The sequence below is a fragment of the Phacochoerus africanus genome, chromosome 9 (genome assembly GCF_016906955.1).
Source record: "Phacochoerus africanus isolate WHEZ1 chromosome 9, ROS_Pafr_v1, whole genome shotgun sequence".
Lineage (NCBI taxonomy): Eukaryota > Metazoa > Chordata > Mammalia > Artiodactyla > Suidae > Phacochoerus > Phacochoerus africanus.
The window spans coordinates 62,080,710-62,099,393 of record NC_062552.1 but is presented as its reverse complement, the minus strand read 5'-3'; the positions used below and the strand labels follow the sequence as shown (position 1 = coordinate 62,099,393).

The window sequence follows — 18,684 nt, the reverse complement described above, 5'->3', positions numbered from 1 at the left end:
TGATCTAAGGAGTAAGGCACTTGGTGCACTGGCTGTGGCCATGCTCCCCTGGGACCCCACGGGCCTGGAAGTGGAGCCTGTAGCACAGACTGAAGACCCCACATTGCTTTTTAAAGTAAGTGAATGACAGCTGTTAGCTGTGAATAAGTGCTTATTTTGTCATATGCATCTCAGGCCCTGGCAAGTTCCCTGTCCTGAGTTACATTTTTTTATTTGTTTTTAGGGAACTGTGTCTTATTTATCTGTATATCCCAGGATCTAGCAGAAAGCTTGACCCACAACAACTGCTGACAAAATATTTGTGGATTTATTTAATCAAGGAGTTGGGAGGAGTCAGAGAAGGGAGGGTGAGGAGCATCACACATACACGCACATGCGTAAAATGTAATGATTTATTTATTTATTTATTTTTTGCTGGTCTGACCAGACCCAGAATATGAAACAGAAATGGGATCTGTGCTATGGTTTCTTTTGATTCTGCCAGTGTATATAAGGCAGTGGTGAGACAGATTCCGTGACAGTTAGAAAGTGAACTGGCTGCCAAGATGGAGCGGGAAGAACAAGTAACCTTTACCTTCTACAATCCCAAGGTTCCCAAGGTCAAGGGGAACAGAAACTACCGAAGGGTGAGGCAGTACCCAATTGTAGGTTCTGCAGGGAGAATAAATAGCCATCATGATATCATTTCCACAGCAGCTCCATCTAGTAGTGGTCTGGATGGAGGAAGATGGGAGGAAGTAGACTTACTTAAAGGCGGGCCCAGAGTTTCCTAAAGATAGGGAAAAGGTGACCTTGAAATGTCCGGTTTTTATAGATGGGGTAGGGAAAGATAGCCACAAATAGAACCCACATGGGGATACTTGAGCTGGAGAAGTGCAGGAGATCCCGGGGATCAAGGATTGTCTTTTTGGGTAGGCAATATCTTCCTCATCCCTCATCCTTGTAGCCTACCCTCCCCACCAACAAACATCCAAGTGCCTCGATGCCACCCGAGAGGCGACAACAGCATGTGGATCAGACACACGCCTACATCCGAATGTTCTGTAGCGGTCTCTGTGGTTTTAGCCTCCTAATGCTGATCTTCGTGTCCCCACTGAACTGGGTGCAGCTCCTGGTGATCAAGAATGGCCTTGAACTCTATGCAGGACTCTGGATCTCATGCGACCATGAGCTGTGCTGGAGCCACACCCCCAAGCCACCCTGTGAGTGCCACTAAATTGAATGCCATAGGCCCCGCAGTTCTCAGAGCTTTCTCAGAAATTGTTATTCTAATGTAGCTTGCAGAAATCAAAGTGATTGTTCTTAGCTGGGAGATAAAGCAAAGTGTCTCAATCTCCATCAGATTGAACTTTCAAGGTCAGCTTGTTCTTCTGCTAGCAGTAGAAGAGGAGTTGAGTGCATGTCAGATATATAGTGTAAGAAATGCCAGCTATTTAGAGAGTAAATTATCCAGTTTTATGTGAATTTAAGTAAATCTGAAAATGCGAGACATGGTATTTTAGGAAATATCATATGCATGAGTTTTTCAATCAGAACCAAGGTATAGAGGAAAGATACAACTGCAGGAGTTCCCATCATGTCTCAACGGAAACGAGTCTGACTAGCATCCGTGAGGACACAGGTTCGATACCTGGCCTCACTCAGTGAGTTAAGACTCCGGTGTTGCTGTGAACTACGGTGTAGGTCAGATCTAGTCTTGCTGTGGCTGTGGTGTAGGCTGGCAGCTACAGCTCTGATTCGGCCCCTAGCTTGAGAACCTCCATATGCCCCAGGTGCGGCCTTCAAAAGACAAAAAAAAAAAGATATAACTACACTCAACAGTTTCCCAAACATTCACAAGAGATACATTTAAACAAAGGAAGAGGTATTGTGAAAGAAAAAATAACATGAGTAAATGTTTATTTCTCCTTCTTAGATAAACAGGAGTTTCAGAATGTGGCAGGAAAGGGGTACCTATGGCCAACCCTGAGGTAGAGCCTCACCTATTTGGCATGGGCTGTGGGTGTTTGGAACTAAGACTCAGGATCCTAAAACAAGATCTTGGGAAGAAACTAAATGCAAAGGCAGGCAGACAATTCAACTGCATATTCAACTAAAAAGAAAAACTGGAGAAAATATGTGCAACAAATACAAAAGATAAAAGGTTAATGGCCTTAATATATAAAAAAAAGATATACAAATTATTATTATGAAGACGAATACCCCAATAAATGTTTTTGTAAATAGAAAATTCACAAAACAGAAACTACAGATGTCAATAATCATAGGAAAAATAACTTTAACCTCAATCAGTCATTAAATAACGGCAAATCAAATGAATGATGAGATAGGATTTCTCGATCATGACATTCACAGAGATTTGCAAATGGCAACGCACAGCGTTGCACACCCCCCATACGCGCTGGGATTGTGTAAATAGGTACAACCAAGGCAATGTGGTTATGTGCATCCAGAGATTTACAATTGCTAATTTCTTTTCTAGAGATACTGAGTAAGAGATGTAGGCATAAAAATTAAGTTGCCGTTTTATTTATGTGACTGAGTACCCAAGCTAAACTTCGGGCCGTGAGGCTATTATTTAAATCTTTAAGGAGTCAAAATCTTGAAATGTTGTCTCTTAAATAATCAGCAAATAGCTTATTTCTTGGAGCCTTGAACTCACCTGAGGCCAACTGTTAATTCTTTAAGTGAGTCCTTAAGGACACAATTGTAAGTCAAGTATCCATCCTATTTCCAATGTTATATAGGCCTATTTCTAGGGTTAGTGATCAGTCTGCAATACAGATCTCATAAGGAATTCCCCAAGTGTAGTCAGTATGTCCGGGTCTCATCAGCCTATGACATTAATGTTAGTGTTACCCAAATACATTACTGCCGAAGTTCAAGAATTTTAGACTTGGAGTTCCCAGTGTGGTTCAGCGGTAATGAACCCGACTAGGATCCATAAGGATGTGGGTTCAATCCCTGGCCCGGCTTAGTGGGTTAAGGATCCGGCATTACCGAGAGCTGTGGTGTAGGTCGCAGACGCAGCTTTGATCCCACATTACTGTGACTGTGGTGTAGGCCAGCAGCTGAAGCTCCAGTTCAACCCCTAGCCTGGGAACTTCCATATGCCACAGGTGTGGCCCTAAAAAGACAAAAAAAAAAAAAAAAAGCTTCAAACTTTTGCTGACTGAATTGCAAGAATTTATCCCACTGTCCCATTGTGTCCCCAGTCATTTCTGAGAGTTTCACTGGGGCTTTCTCAGGCTCAAGAATGTGACTCACTTCAGACCATTGTTTTTCTGTCCTGGATAGACTGTCCTCGACTCACTTCAGGCCATTGATCCTCTTCTGGTTTTTTGTTTTTGTTTTTTGGTCTTTTCCGGGGCCACACCTGCAGCGTACTGAGGTTCCCAGGCTAGGAGTCAAATCAAAGCTGTTGCTGCTGGCCTACGCCAGAGCCACAGCAACACAGGATCTGAGCTGCGTCTGCAACCTACACCACAGCTCACAGCAATGCCGGATCCCTAACCCGCTGAACAAGGCCGGGGATCGAACCCATGACCTCATGGTTCCTAGTCGGATTCATTAACCACTGCGCCATGAAGGGAACTCCTGTTCCTCTCTTCTTTTTTTTTTTTTTTTTTGTCTTTTTACCATTTCTTGGGCCGCTCCCACGGCATATGGAGATTCCCAGGCCAGGGGTCGAATCGGAGCTGTAGCCACCGGCCTACGCCAGAGCCACAGCAACACAGGATCTGAGCTGCGTCTGCAACCTACACCACAGCTCACAGCAATGCCGGATCCCTAACCCGCTGAACAAGGCCGGGGATCGAACCCATGACCTCATGGTTCCTAGTCGGATTCATTAACCACTGCGCCATGAAGGGAACTCCTGTTCCTCTCTTCTTTTTTTTTTTTTTTTTTGTCTTTTTACCATTTCTTGGGCCGCTCCCACGGCATATGGAGATTCCCAGGCCAGGGGTCGAATCGGAGCTGTAGCCACCGGCCTACACCAGAGCCACAGCAACACGGGATCCGAGCCGTGTCTGCAACCTACACCACAGCTCACGGCAACACCGGATCATCAACCCACTGAGCAAGGGCAGGGACCGAACCCGCAACCTCATGGTTCCTAGTCGGATTCGTTAACCACTGCGCCACGACGGGAACTCCCTGTTCCTCTCTTCTGACTTCACCTGGTTCTAGGTAACTGATGGCCCCTGTGCTGTAGCTATTGCTCATGCGATGAAGAAAGGATGAGGAGTAAAGGACATCATCCTTCACTTTTACTACTAGGTCTCACTTCTAATTTCTCACATTGCATAGGTGAGATCAGACCGTAATGTAAAAGAATGTGTTGCCACAGAGAATAACCTGAACTGTTTTGTTGAGGGTGGGGAAGAAAGCCTTGGTCTTTTGGTCCAGAGTCAGGACCCCAGGAACCATCACACAGTCATCACCCACAAGCTGTGTAGGGATTTTTATCCTGATACCAACCTGTTGCAAGGGAATCTAAATACTAAGCAGAGTTCAAAGCTTCCTCTTCAGGGTGTTAGGTATCCATCCAGCATCTTTTCCATTCCAAAACCACCTCCTTTGGGCATTTTTCCTCAATCTGGGGGAGTTTGGTCTTGACCTTACATAATGGAGCGTCTAGAATGAAGGCATAATGGCAGCAGCATGGAGGTTTAATTTTAGTTGAAAAAGATTATCTCCAATAGCACATTCCTCACCCTCAAAATCAATTCTACATCCCACCTCCATCCCTTCAGTCTGCCTCCTTCAAAGTTAAAAGGGACTAGAACCTTTGGGAGCACTGCTTTCCTATCCCGGCTTTGATTTTTGCTGAAGGACCTAGAGTTAGGTGAGGGGAGCCCCTTTGGAGCATCTGAGTGCCAGGTGGCTTCTTTCTTGTACTCTTTCTTCTCATGTCATCTTGGCTTCTCCACTGCTTCCTTCCAGGGTGTCAACAGCCTTAAAAGAGAAGAGCAGCGAGTGCGAAGCAAACCTATTTGTTCACAAGAGTGGGGTGGCTTATAGTCCTGTACCTCCCACTTTTCAGTAACTCTTGGGCAAAGTTTTACTTTCATAATAGTAGAAGGAGATCCTGTCCATCAGTTACAAACTTCCACATGGTTTCTCAATTCACTGAGAAATGCTACTGCTTTCTGGTTGAGTAGCATTCCCTCTAATCTGGGTAGCTTTTACATCCTACCTAACGGTGCTCTGAAGTGCAGAAACAGTGACCGGGATGATTCTGAAAACGAGGATCTTACCAAGTTTCACAAATGATTTAGACTTCTCTCCAAATGGAAACTGACATCCCCTCTCTTCCCATGGCGTTAATTTCATCGCCTTCATTATCTGGGAGCCTTGCCTTGCTGTTCCTGCAACTGATGCACGTCTTTAGGGAAGGCTTCAGAAATGTTTGCGTGCAAGAGACCCCCATCGGTGTTCCTTATATCTAGGGCACTTCTTTCTCTGGACCAAGGTGTGTGTATGTATGTATTTATTTATTTATTTCTCTCTTTCTTTCTGACTGCACTGGCAGCATATGGAAGTTTCTGGGTCAGGGACTGATTCCAAGCCACAGTTGTGACTTATGCCACAGCTGTGGCAACACTAGATCCTTAACACACTGCGCCAGGTCAGGGATCAAACCCACACCATCACGGAGACGACACTGGGTCTATCTATAACCTGCTGCACCACAGTGGGAGCTCCTGAACCAAGGTTTCTTACCGATATGTACAAATAGGGTCTTTTGTTTTGGACTTAGGTCCTAAAATTTTTGAAACTTTAGTGGGTAAGCTGCTGTACAAACTGTTGTTTAAAAGTTGAAATATGTTATGTCTAAGAGGAGATAAAGGTTTGAATTCACTTTTCAGAACTTTGTCTCATTACACAAATTTAAAAAAACGATGAAGTTAACTGAATGCAGCTGTTTTAGACTCTGAAGCTGTGTTTAGTTTGCCTAGATAATTTGTTGTATATCATTATGACTGATAGTCTTGGTTCCTCATGGGACCAGACTATACTAGGCTGCAAAACTTTAATTGTTCCTGTGGAATTATGGGTGATCTTGTTTATGCAGTTTTCAGGAGAAGAGAAGCTAAAACAGAGCAGATTGTAATAAGAACACGAAGGAGCAGTCTTCCCCTTGTGGTAGAAGAAAGGCTGGACTGTAACATGTCTAGGAGTTGGACTGGATATCTTAGCAAGTACTCTTTTGTGTTTTAAATATCAGAACACATTCAAACTAGCATAAACTAAAGAGTGAATTTATTTATAAAGATTTAAAAGAATCTCATAGGCTCCCAGAGGCAGGAAGTTTTCTGGACCTTAGGGGATTTCAAAGGAGGCTGTGATCTCAAACAAAATCAAGCCAGCCAGTCATGCAGTCTCTCTAGAGCTCCTTTGTCACTTATCTTTGTTTATGTTTTCTTTTCTTTTTTTTTTGTCTTTTTAGCTATTTCTTGGGCCGCTCCTGTGGCATGTGGAGGTTCCCAGGCTAGGGGTCAAATCAGAGCTGTAGCCACCGCCCTACGCCAGAGCCACAGCAACGCGGGATCCGAGCCGCGTCTGCGACCTACGCCACAGCTCACGGCAATGCCGGATCCTTAACCCACTGAGCAAGGGCAGGGACCGAACTCGAAACCTCATGGTTCCTAGTCGGATTCGTTAACCACTGCGCCACGATGGGAACTCCATTTTTTTTTTTATGTTTTCTTTTATCTCTGCAGCTCAGTCTTTCCTGTTTATCAGTGTATAAGTGCCCGAAAAGTGATATCCCAGGCTAGCTTTATATCTTCTTGGTTCAAGCAATCAAAAGGGGAAATTAGCATCAATCAGTCCCAAATCCAGATATCCAAGATAAGAATCAAATTCGTCCAACATGATCAGACACCCTTCCTTGATCCTATTAGCTGTAATCAAGGGAGTTATAATCAAGCATCCAGAGCTCTAGACAAGAGCTTCTAGAGCCCATGGAGGACTGTGGGCCACATACTGCAAAAGATACTTAAGACATTGGGCTTCATGCAGCTGATGGTTCTGACTGACTACATATACTCTTACTCTGAATGACACGGTTTTCAGAAAATGTGCTGCCCTTGGCTTACCAGGTTTTAATATGGATAACTTGTTGGGGCCAAAGAACTGACCTCTGTGGGTAGGAGTGTGGTTTCTTTTAATGGAAACTACTGTTATTGATCATGTTGGCCAGTGATGTGTTCTAGAGAACAAAACAAAACTTAAGAGGCAGATCATAGACTGGGATAAGCTTAATACTCTTCTCTCTGGGTTACTCGGAAGTTGGATTTCAATCCTTAGGCATAGATGTGCTTAGAGAGCTTTCAGTGGTGGATGAGCTGGCCGTTGTTACACTGAGACAGAAAATAAGCTAGACAAGGAAGCACCCTATAAAGGATGTTGAAGATATTGATGGGCCTGCGGTATCTCAGAAAGAATACATCTACTTGTAATTGTTAGTTACTCTATTTCTTAAATCTTCTGTAAAACATTGCTGGGGAAATCAAGGCAAGGATCTATTCCACATCACGGATGTGGTAGTGAAAAGTAAAATTAGTGTGTCCCGTCTTCTCTCTTACCAGCATCCAGGCTGCAGAGGCAGAGCCAAAGAGCAGAGTCTGGAGCCAAGAGATGAGAGAGAGAAGGAGGAGTGTTAGCACACTTGGGTCAGAGCATTGGAGCAAGAGAACTTTAGCAGGTCTTTCCTCAAACACATGTGAGATGGGACCTTGAGAGACTCTGGGGCTGGGAGGAGGGAAGAGATATTTGCGGGGTGTTAAGTTCCTGCAATCCATGAGGGCTTGAAATCACTACAATATGGGAGTTAAGGTAAATGTGACTTCATTTTGTTGTCACAGGCTGACAAGGACTGTACATGCCAGATACATTTGAAAGAGAAAAAATAAATGGAAACAAACTCCAATAACCGTAAAATCAGGAGTTTCCGTTGTGGTACTGTGGAAATGAATGTGATTAGTATCCACGAGGATGTGGGTTCCATCCCTGACCTTGCTCACTGCATCAAGGATCCGGCATTGCCATGAGCTGTGGTGTACATTGCAGACATGTCTTGGATCCTGAGTTGCTGTGGCTGCGGCATAGGCCGGCATAGCTCTGATTTGACCCCTAGCCTGGGAATTTCCACCTGCTGTGGGTGGGGCCCTAAAGAGCCAAAAAAAAAAAAAAGGGGGGGGGAAATATGTTGAGATGACAGACTTTTTTTGGGGGGGGGTCTTTTTGCCATTTCTTGGGCTGCTCCCGCAGCATATGGAGGTTCCCAGGCTAGAGGTCCAATTGGAGCTATAGCCGGCAGCCTACACCACAGCCACAGCAATGCAGGATCCGAGCCGCGTCTGCAACCTACACCACAGCTCACCGCAACGCTGGATCGTTAACCCACTGAGCAAGGACAGGGATCGAACCCACAACCTCATGGTTCCTAGTCGGGAACTCTGACAGACTCTTTTGTAGCCGTTAAAAATGATGTTGGGAGTTCCCGTCATGGCACAGTGGTTAATGAATCTGACTAGGAACCATAAGGTTGCAGGTTCAATCCCTTCCCTTGCTCAGTGGGTTAACGATCTGGCGTTGCTGTGAGCTGTGACGTAGGTTGCAGACACAGCTCGGATCCCGCATTGCTGTGGCTCTGGTGTAGGCCAGCAGATGCAGCTCTTGTTCAACCCCTAGCCTGGGAACCTCCATATGCTGCAGGAGCGGCCCTAGAAAAGGCAAAAAGACAAAAAACAAAAACAAACAAAATAAATAAAAATAAAAATGATTTTGGGCGTTCCCTCATGGCTCAGCAGATTAAGGATCATGCATTGTTGTTGCTGTGGCTCTGGTTATAGCTGTGATGCAGGTTCAATCCCTGGCCTGGGTACCTCTGCATGCCGTGGGTGTTGCCAAGAAAAACACAATGTTTACAACAGATGATTTGGGGAAAATCTTACCCTAAGATCATAAGAAAAACCCCCACAAAATTTAGAGTTGTATTCACTATGTACAGAGGATAGAAAAATACCAGAAAGAAATCAAATAAAATACTAGCAATGATTGTCTCTGGGTAGTGGGACTGTGGCTGATTTTCTTCCTGCTTCTTGATACTTTTGTAGTCTCTCCAGTGCTTATATTGAACATGTATTCCTTTTGTTTATTTCTTAAGTTTACAAAAAAATTTTAGTTGAAGTATAGTTGATTTACAATGTTGTGTTAGTTTCTAGTGTACAGCAAAGTGATTCAGTTGTACATACACATACACACATATATATTCGTTTTCATATTCTTTTCCAGTACGTTTTATTATAGGATATTGAATATAGTTCCCTGTGCTATACAGTAGGACCTTGTTGTTTATTTGTTTTAAATGTGGTAACTTGTAGGAGTTCCCGTCGTGGCTCAGGGAAAAAAAAAGTAGTTGTTTGTATCTGCTAATCTCAAACTCCTAATTTATCCCCCCATCCTTCTACCCCTTTGGTAACCATAAGTTTGTTTTCTATGTCTGTAAGTCTGTTTTTGTTTCATAAATAAGTTCATTTATATCTTATTTTATTTTATTTTATTTTGTCTTTTTAGGTCCACACCGACGGCATATGGAAGTTCCCAGGCTAGGGGTAGAATTGGAGCTGCAGTTGCCATCCTACACCACAGCCACAGCAACACCAGATCCGAGCCATGTCTGCAACCTACGCTTATGGCAACGCTGGATCCTTAACCTATTGACGGAGGCCCAGGATCAAACCGGCATATTAGTCAGGATTGTTACCAGCGAGCCACAAGAGGATCTCCTGTCAAATTTTAGGTTCCACATATAAGTCACATATTTGTTTTCCTCTTTCTGACTTACTTGGTATGATAATCTCTACGTCCATCCATGTTGCTCCCAATGGCATTATTTTGTTCTTTTTTATGGCTGAGTAGTATGCCATTTTATGTATGTATGTGTGTGTGTGTGTGTGTGTGTGTGTATATATATATATAATCACATCTTCTTTATCCAATCATCTATCAATTGACATTTATGTTGCTTCCATGAACATGTATTACTTTCAGAATTAGAATTAGGAACAAGAGAAAGTTTAAATTTATGTTGTGATGTTATAGTCACATCTCATAAACTAATTTATGTCCAGCTTAATGTGTTAATGTACAACTGTTTGCATATTATCTTTAGTTTTACAGCTAAGGGTTTGCTTTCATAGTAAAAAATTCAAGTATCAATGAAGAACTATGAAAAAAGATACTTACTTAGGCCCTGGATGCCACTTAGCAAGTCCCTTCTCTAAGACTCTGTCTGGTTTTTTTGCTTGTTTGTTTGTTTTTTAAGGGCCACACCTGCAGCATATGGAGGTTCCCAGGCTAGGGGTTGAATCTCAGAGCTACAGCTGCTAGCCTGTGCCACAGCCACAGCAACACTAGATCCAAGCTGCGTCTTCGACCTACACCACAGCTCATGGCAATACCGGATCCTTAACCCACTGAGCAAGGCCAGGGATCAAACTGACAACCTCATGGTTGCTGGTCGGATTCATTTCCCCTGTGCCACAATGGGAACTCCTGGTTTTCTTATTTTTTGTTTTATTTTTAATTTTAAAAATTTTTTTGTTTTTTACTTTAAGGGAGAATTGCAATGATTTTTAATTTTTATTTATTTATTTATTTTGCTTTTCAGGGTGGCACACTTGGCATATGGAGGTTCCCAGGCTAGGGGTCCAGTTGGAGCTGCAGGTGCTGGCCTGTGCCACAGCCACAGCATTGCAGGATCCGAGCCGCATCTGCAACCTACACCACAGTTCACAGCACGGCCAAATCCTTAACCCCCTGAGCGGGGCCAGGGATCGATCGAACCTGCAACGTCACGGTCCCTAGTCGGATTCGTTTCCGCTGCGCCACGACGGGAACTCCTGTCTGGTTTTCTTAAGGAGAGGTTCCCCACTGGACTAACCAAGCCTTTCTCTTCTTCTCCTTGGCAGATTACCTCCAATATTCCAGGGCCTTCTTCCTCATCTCTGTCTTTACCATACTTGTTGTCCTTGTCTGGCTCCTGCGCTCTTGCCTCCCTAAAAGAGAAAGCATGGCTGCTAACTTGGATCTGAAGGTATCCATGCTCACCTTCATCTCAGGTACAGACCTAGACTGATAAGATAACACCATGGTAAAATTGTCAAGGGACCAAAGTTCCTCTGTGGGGGCTTTCATCCTCCTTTTTCTTGTCCTTTTTCTCTCCTTCAGTATCACATCAAGTTGCCAGTTACTTCCCCTGTCTTATGGTATAAAACATGGATTAGTTGACTTATGCCGGGGGAGAAGTAGAGACCCTTTCTGTCTCCCATTTTGGTCAGTCCCCCAGTGTTTCTCCCTTTGATCCTTTCCAGACATTATGGTGTCTGGAAGTAGAAGAGTTGGGGGTGGCAGTCAAGGCAAATTGAAGACACTGATGGGATGTGACATATTTTCTTCTGGTCCTAGCTTTCTGCTTGCTCCTCTGCCTCATCCTATTTCTGGCACAGGTTCGTGAGCATACTAGGGGTGCCATGGAGTCAAATTTACTATGGACCTATTATCTTACCTGGGGGAGTGACTTATTATACACGTTTGCAGGTGAGTCAGTTCCCTCCCTGACTTATGCAAGAAGGATGGAAGGGGAAATCAGTTCTTGAGAGGGAGGTGGAATCTAGGAGAAATAGAAGCACTAATTGTTCCTATTAAGAACATTTAGGAGTTCCCATTGTGGCTCAGGGGAAACGAATCCGACTAATAAGCATGAGGTTTCGGGTTCAATCCCCAGCCTTGCTCAGTGGGTTAAGGTTCTGGTGTTGCTGTGAACTGTGGTGTATGTTGTAGACATGGCTTGGATCCTGCTTTGCTGTGACTGTGGTGTAGGCCGGCAGCTGTAGCTCCGAGATTCAACCCCTAGCCTGGGAATCTCCATATGCCACGAATGCAGCCCTAAAAAGCAAAAACCAAAACCAAAACCAAAAACAAACCCAAAAAACATTTGTATGTGGAGAAGCACTGTGGTATGGTAAAGAAATCATGAATTTTGGAGTCTGGAAATCTAGAATTCATAATCTGTTGTACCACTAACTGAGGCACAGACAGGTTGAGTAGCTTGCTCAAGACCATGCAGAAAGTAGTGGAACTATGCTTTGCACCCAAGAGGTTCAAGCTTTGTCCTAACCACATGAGAAATACTATAATGAACTAGGAGCACAGGAGGGAATCAACCCTGGTGGGGGAGGGTGGGTTGGCTTTACTGAAAAGAGGCCTTCTGAGTTGAGTATGTAAAAGATGAGCAAGATTTTTAAAAACTAAAAGACCACCTGTCTACTGAAACTCATCTCAAATTCTTCTCTTCCCTTAGGGATCCTCTTCTTCCTCAACTACATAACTTCCAGAGCTCCTCCCCTTGATCAAAATGTCTCTGCAGTTCCCATAGAAAAGTCAAGGCTGGGAATTGGTCCAGTGACTACAGTATCGCCTGCTGAAGATGAGGAGTTAAGGTCTCCGATAGAATCTACAAGTGAAAGAGAGACAAAACTACCAAGTGCAGAACTGTGATGGCGATAGGACAACCCAGCTACTCCTTGTCTTTAAAACAGGGGAGAAGCCAACTGAGTAGGGAGTAGTTGTGCAGATTGGAGGAAACTCTCCAAACATCATGTCCATGTTACTGAAGGAGACAGCATTAAACCTGATGAAATGTCCTTTGCGTATATTGCATCCAAAATGTGTATGACAGTCATAAAGTAATGAAAACTCACTTAAGAAAAGGTTTCTGAAAGAAAACATCAGTGTTTAGGGTCATAAATGAAAGAAACTAGCAAAAGATGTGGTACGTGGATCAGAGCTCTCTTTGGGCATCAGGGATCTCATGGACCATTCTGGTCCATGAAGAAAAATGACACCAAATTCTGTTTGAAATTTTCTTTATCATGTGTGGCTTTGGGCATACTCAGGATAGAAGGCATTTGGACAACGTTGTTGAATATGAATTGGAGAAATGGAATGAACAGCAATAGAGATGATATCTACCACCCAGAGGAGTTGAGAGGTGCTGGATAGATTCTGAGGAATCTATGAAATCCCACTTCTCATAAGGATTGGTCATTTAAAGCCCTTATAGGCTATTATGTAAACCCAATACTTCTCCCCAGGCTGGGGGAAGCATTAACCAAGTGTCTACAAACTCTGACACTCTGTATAAAACTTGTATGCTCTTTTCTGTGAAGAGGGCCATAGGTTCCATCAGATTCTTGTTTTTGGTTTGGTTTGGTTTGGTTTGGTTTTGGGGGGAGAGGCTTTTTTAGAAGGGAGAGGTTTTTTTAGAAGTAAATTAGAAGAGCTTTATTGAATACACTGCTAAGGGAAAGCAGAGGGCAGAATGAGAGAGCTCATCTGTCCATGGGCTCTTTTTACACGGGAACTGGCTCCAGAGCCCCCCTCTTCTCTCAGATTCTTGACAGCCTGTGACTCTTTTGATTCCTTAGGCTACAGTTATGTTTCACTGAGCCAAATGAAGTTAAAGGGCTTTTTTCAATCTAAGTATATACATGGACCAAGTTAAAAATGTTTCCAGGAGTTCCCGTCATGGCACAGTGGTTAACGAATCCGACTAGGAACCATGAGGTTGCGGGTTCGGTCCCTGCCCTTGCTCAGTGGGTTAACAATCCAGCGTTGCCGTGAGCTGTGGTGTAGGTTGCAGACGCAGCTCGGATCCCGCGTTGCTGTGGCTCTGGCGTAGGCCGGTGGCTGCAGCTCCAATTAGACCCCTAGCCTGGAAACCTCCATATGCCGTGGGAGCGGCCCAAGAAATAGCAACAACAACAGCAAAAAAGACCAAAAAAAAAAAAAGTTTCCATATTTTTATATACTGTGTAACACTGAGTAAGGGTGAGGCATTCAGGCAATCACATGGATCTTTTGATGGCTAAAGATCTCTTTGTCCCCTGGCATTTTGCTTTTTTGTTTTTGTTGTTTGTTATAACCATTTTTAAAATTGGAATATAGTTAATTTACCATGTTATGTTAGTTTCTGGTGTACAGCAAAGTGATTCAGTTATACATACATACATATTTATATTCTTTTTCAGATTCTTTTACATCATAGGTTATTACAAGGTATTGGATATAGTTCTTTGTGCTATGCAATAAGTCCTCGTTGTTTATCTATTTTATCTATAGTAGTGTGTATATGTTAATCCCAAATTCCTAATTTATCTCTTCATCCACCCCCCACCACCCCCTTTGGTAACCACAAGTTTGTTTTCCATGTCTGTGAGTCTATTTCTCTTTTGTATGTCATTCATATATATCATTAGATTCCACATATAAGCAATATAATATGGTATTTTTCTTTCTCTGTCCAACTTACTTCACTTAATATTATAATCTCTAGGTCCATCCATGTTGCTACAAATGGCATTAGTTCATTCTTTTTTATGGCTAATATTCCATTGTGTATATATATTCCACATCGCCTTAATCCATTCATCTGCCAGTGGACATTTAGTTTGCTTTCATGTCTTGGCTATTGTAAATAGTTCTGCTGTGCAGATTAGGGTCCATGTATTTTTTCCTTTCCTTTTTTTTTCTTTTTTTTTGTCTTTTTGCCTTTTCTAGGGCTGCTCCCGAGGCATATGGAGGTTCCCAGGCTAGGGGTCAAATTGGAGCTGTAGCTTCCAGCCTGCGCAAGAGCCACAGCAACATGGGATCCGAGCCGCATCTGCGACCTACACCACAGCTCATGGCAATGCCAGATCCCTAACCCACTGAGCAAGGGCAGGGACCAACCCTGCAACCTCATGGTTGCCAGTCAGATTCGTTAACTACTGAGCCATGACAGGAACTCCCAAGTATATTTTCGAATTAAAATTTTCTCTGGATATACACCCAGGAGTGGGACTCCTGGATCATACTGTAACTCTATTTTTAATTTTTTTAAGGAACCTCCATAACGGCTGTACCAACTTACATTCCTACCAACAGTATAAGAGTGTTCCCTTTTCTCCACATCCTCTCCAGCATTTGTTATTTGTAGATCTTTAATTTTATTAAATTTTTTTTGGTCTTTCTGCCTTTTCTAGGGCCACTCCTGTGGCACATGGAGGTTCCAAGGCTAGAGGTCTAATTGGAGCTGTAGCTGCCAGCCTACGCCAGAGCCACAGCAACGTGGGATCCGAGCCACGTCTGCAACCTACACCACAGCTCATGGCAACGCCGGATCGTTAACCCACTGAGCAAGGGCAGGGACCGAACCCGCAACCTCATGGTTCCTAGTCGGATTCGTTAACCACTGCGCCACGACGGGAACTCCCGTTTGTTTAGCTTTTTACCTGTTGTTACACTGGAGTGACAACTTCCAACTTCTTTGCATGCCAAACCAGAAACCTGAAGTCCAGTCTTTCTTTTTTTACCTTTAAAATTTTCCTCCAATCCAGAAACCTCTCCTGAATCATTATGATGTTCCAAGCCCCGTGCTAGATGTCGAGTATGCACAGTTGTATAGGCTATATCCTTGCTACTGAAGGAGGTCACAGACCAGAAGAACATACAAACTGCAGAAATATGTGATAAAGGTTGTGAGAGGGCAACTGCAAAGTGCTGTAGGAGTACACATTCTGGGATTGAGGGTTGGTTTCCGGGAAGGCTCTCCCCAAAAGGTAAGACTAAAATGAATTTGATAATGTTAACAAATGAAGTGGGAAGTTTGATAGATACCATGCACCAGCTACATAACAATTGCACCGTCTGCAAAAGAAGGACCATGCTGGGTTAGGAAGCTGCAAGAAAAATAAAATTGGAGCACCAGGAGAGAAGGAGGGAGAGAATGAGCCTAGTTGACGCTCAACGTTTTGTTCCATGATACTAAGAACCACATCCAGCAGGAAACAGATGGCTTGGCACAGACTGACTTAAGGGACTATTTACAAGCTCCCCTTAGAATTGAAAAAGATTTGGGGAAACCATCAGTGGGAAGAGTCATTACCACTCCTAAGCCTGATCACTTAAGTGAAAGCAGCAGTGACCATAATAGAAAAGGGTGGCTCTGTGGAGAGGGCTGCCTATTAGGAACTCTTCCTTAGTTAAAGGACATGGACACCCCTCGGCACGCTGGCAGGGCGGGAATCAGTGAATAAACACACTGATTTCTACACCTCTGATCTGCCCATGCCTGCCTATTGGTCAAGTCTAATCAGAGACTGGATGGCAAGAAAACCCACTGAAGAGTCCAAATCTGTCAGCCTCCTTGAGCAAGGGTGGAGAGTGGATCTGGATGGGGTGCATGGAAGATCTGCAACAAACCACTGCACCCTCAGTACCTAACACCATACCTGGCACAGAGGAGCTACCGAAGGACTGAGTGAGGCTTGATAGTGAGCAGAAACCCCATCTTCCTGAGTTTTGCCAATTCATGCTAACGTGGTTTTACTTCATAGTAGTGGGGAGCAATCCGAGTATTTTAAGTAAAGGAGAGATGCAGTCAGATTTGCCTTTTAGAGGCACCCACCTTGTGACTCAGTGGAGAATAAACTGAAGGAGAGCAAACCTGGTGGAAGAGAGACCAGGTAACAAGCTTTTGCAGCAATCCAGGGTAGGAATGACAAAGAGATTTTTTTTTGTCTTTTTTTTTGCCATTTCTTGGGCCGCTCCCGCGGCATATGGAGGTTCCCAGGCTAGGGGTCTAATCGGAGCTGTAGCCACCGGCCTACACCAGAGCCACAGCAACGCAGGATCCGAGCTGCGTCTGCAACCTACACCACAGCTCACAGCAACACCGGATCGTTAACCCACTGAGCAAGGGCAGGGACTGAACCCTCAACCTCATGGTTCCCAGTCGGACTTGTTAATCACTGCGCCACGACGGGAACTCCGATTTTTTTTTTTTTAAGTGGCCTTGAGATGGGCTTAGGACATTAAAGATACAGGATGAGATACAACATGAGCTTGAGAACATTAAAGACGTGGAATTGGCAGAACACATTGTGACTGACAAGTGGGAGATAAGAAAACCGTACAGGATGAGGGTGCAGGGTGGAAAGAGGGTGGCTACATTTCACAAAGACCTCTCGGGCATTGGTGTGTCTGAGAGAAACCTGGGTGCAGCAGGCAGGTTGCTATAGGAGTCTGGAGTTTGGCAGAGATCTGTTCAGGAGAAAGGGATTGGATCCGTTCTGGCAGATCATGGGACAGAGATGTTGTTCCCATGCTTTATGTTCTGACTCCTGTTGGTTCTGGTCCCCTCTGGTGGAGGAGGGGCAGGAAAGGGTGTCAGGACCGAGGGGTGTTAAGTTCTATGGCAGTTGAGCAAGAAGCCAGGATGGAGAGAAGGAAACGACAAGATCTTCCCGAATGTTTACAATATCAGCAGAATGAGTGTCCCAACCTACAGAGTGAGGAAGCCTTTTGTAGGCTAAAGTGGGTGGGGATCCTTTTGGAAGAAGCAGCTTGTGTGTGTCATGGGGAAATTGTTGAGGTGGGAGAGGCCAAGGTCACTCCGCTTTTTTTTTTTTCTTAAAAAACTGGGGACAGGTGAAATGGAATTTTTTTAAAGTTAATATTGAAAAATAAAAATTTGTGGGAGGGAGTTCCTGTCGTGGCGTAGCTGAAACGAATCTGACTAGGAACCATGAGGTTGCAGGTTTGATCCCTGGCCTTGATCAGTAGGTTAAGGATCCAGTGTTGCCATGAGCTGTGGCGTGGGTTGCAGACAAAGGGCTCGGATCTGGCATGGCTGTGACTGTGGTGTAGGCCGGCAGCTGCAGCTCTGAGTGGACCCCTGGCCTGGGAACCTCCATATGCTAAGAGTGCGGCCCTAAAAAGCAAAAAAAAAAAAAAAAAAAAAATTGTGGGAGGCTCTGGAACCAAAAAAGGAAAAGATGCTGAAGTGTGGAGTGAGGAGGAGTTTTTCTCAGCACAAGATGCCGGGCTTGTCTTTTCTGTGAATGGAGATGGAGACGCCTGGAAGAAATTCCTTTCCTGATGTTCCCCTCTCTTCCCCACCACAGCCAATTTCTCTCTCGCATGCACCGCTTCTCTTCCATGCCAGCCCTCCAGCATAGGCTCCTGGAGAAGATCCGCAGCTGCATTCTCCTTCTCTGTACTGGCCTCTAGGTCTTCAACTGTGTCCTGCTGCTCTGCTTGTCCTCTTTACACTTGGGTGTGGTTCATGGTGCTGACCAACAAGCAGAGGGTCCTGGCAGGGTTCTGGACCGTGTGCCACCACAATCTCTGCTGGAGCCACAGAGATCCACAGAGAGGCACCCTGTGAGTGCTTTCCAAATCCTAGCGCTACCCCCAACCTCCCCCCACCCCAACTTTGGTAGACCCAGTCAGATCCCCCACAGCTCACCATTCTCCTTTCTCCTTCCCACAACACTGCCTCTTCTTTCCTGGACTGATTCACCAGCCCCTCCAAACAGGAGAAATGTGCCCAAGTTTGTCTCATCTCGGCTCCTCCCATGACTTAAAAGCCAAAGCTCCTTCCCTGTTGGAAGCTAACGTCTAGTGACCTTTGCGCTCACAACTTCCCTCAGAAAAAGAAATGTTGGTCATTTACACCCTAATATAATAGTTACTTCATAATATGCCTCTCCAGTTAATAAGTATAATATCCACTTTCCTCTCATTGTGGAATAAATGATTTATTTCCTAGCTGAAGGAATTCCACAT

The 18,684-nt window shown here is 44.4% G+C and overlaps 1 protein-coding gene across 1 annotated transcript; it reads left to right on the top strand.

The window, feature by feature from the left end:
- Nucleotides 1-545: 545 nt before the first annotated feature.
- On the top strand, nt 546-12,694 carry TMEM202 (transmembrane protein 202). The gene is made up of 5 exons (XM_047796709.1): nt 546-626; nt 947-1,202; nt 10,986-11,135; nt 11,482-11,613; nt 12,377-12,694. Exons 1-5 carry the CDS (start codon nt 546-548, stop codon nt 12,571-12,573), a joined length of 816 nt encoding a protein of 271 aa, XP_047652665.1. The 3' UTR covers nt 12,574-12,694.
- Nucleotides 12,695-18,684: the final 5,990 nt, after the last annotated feature.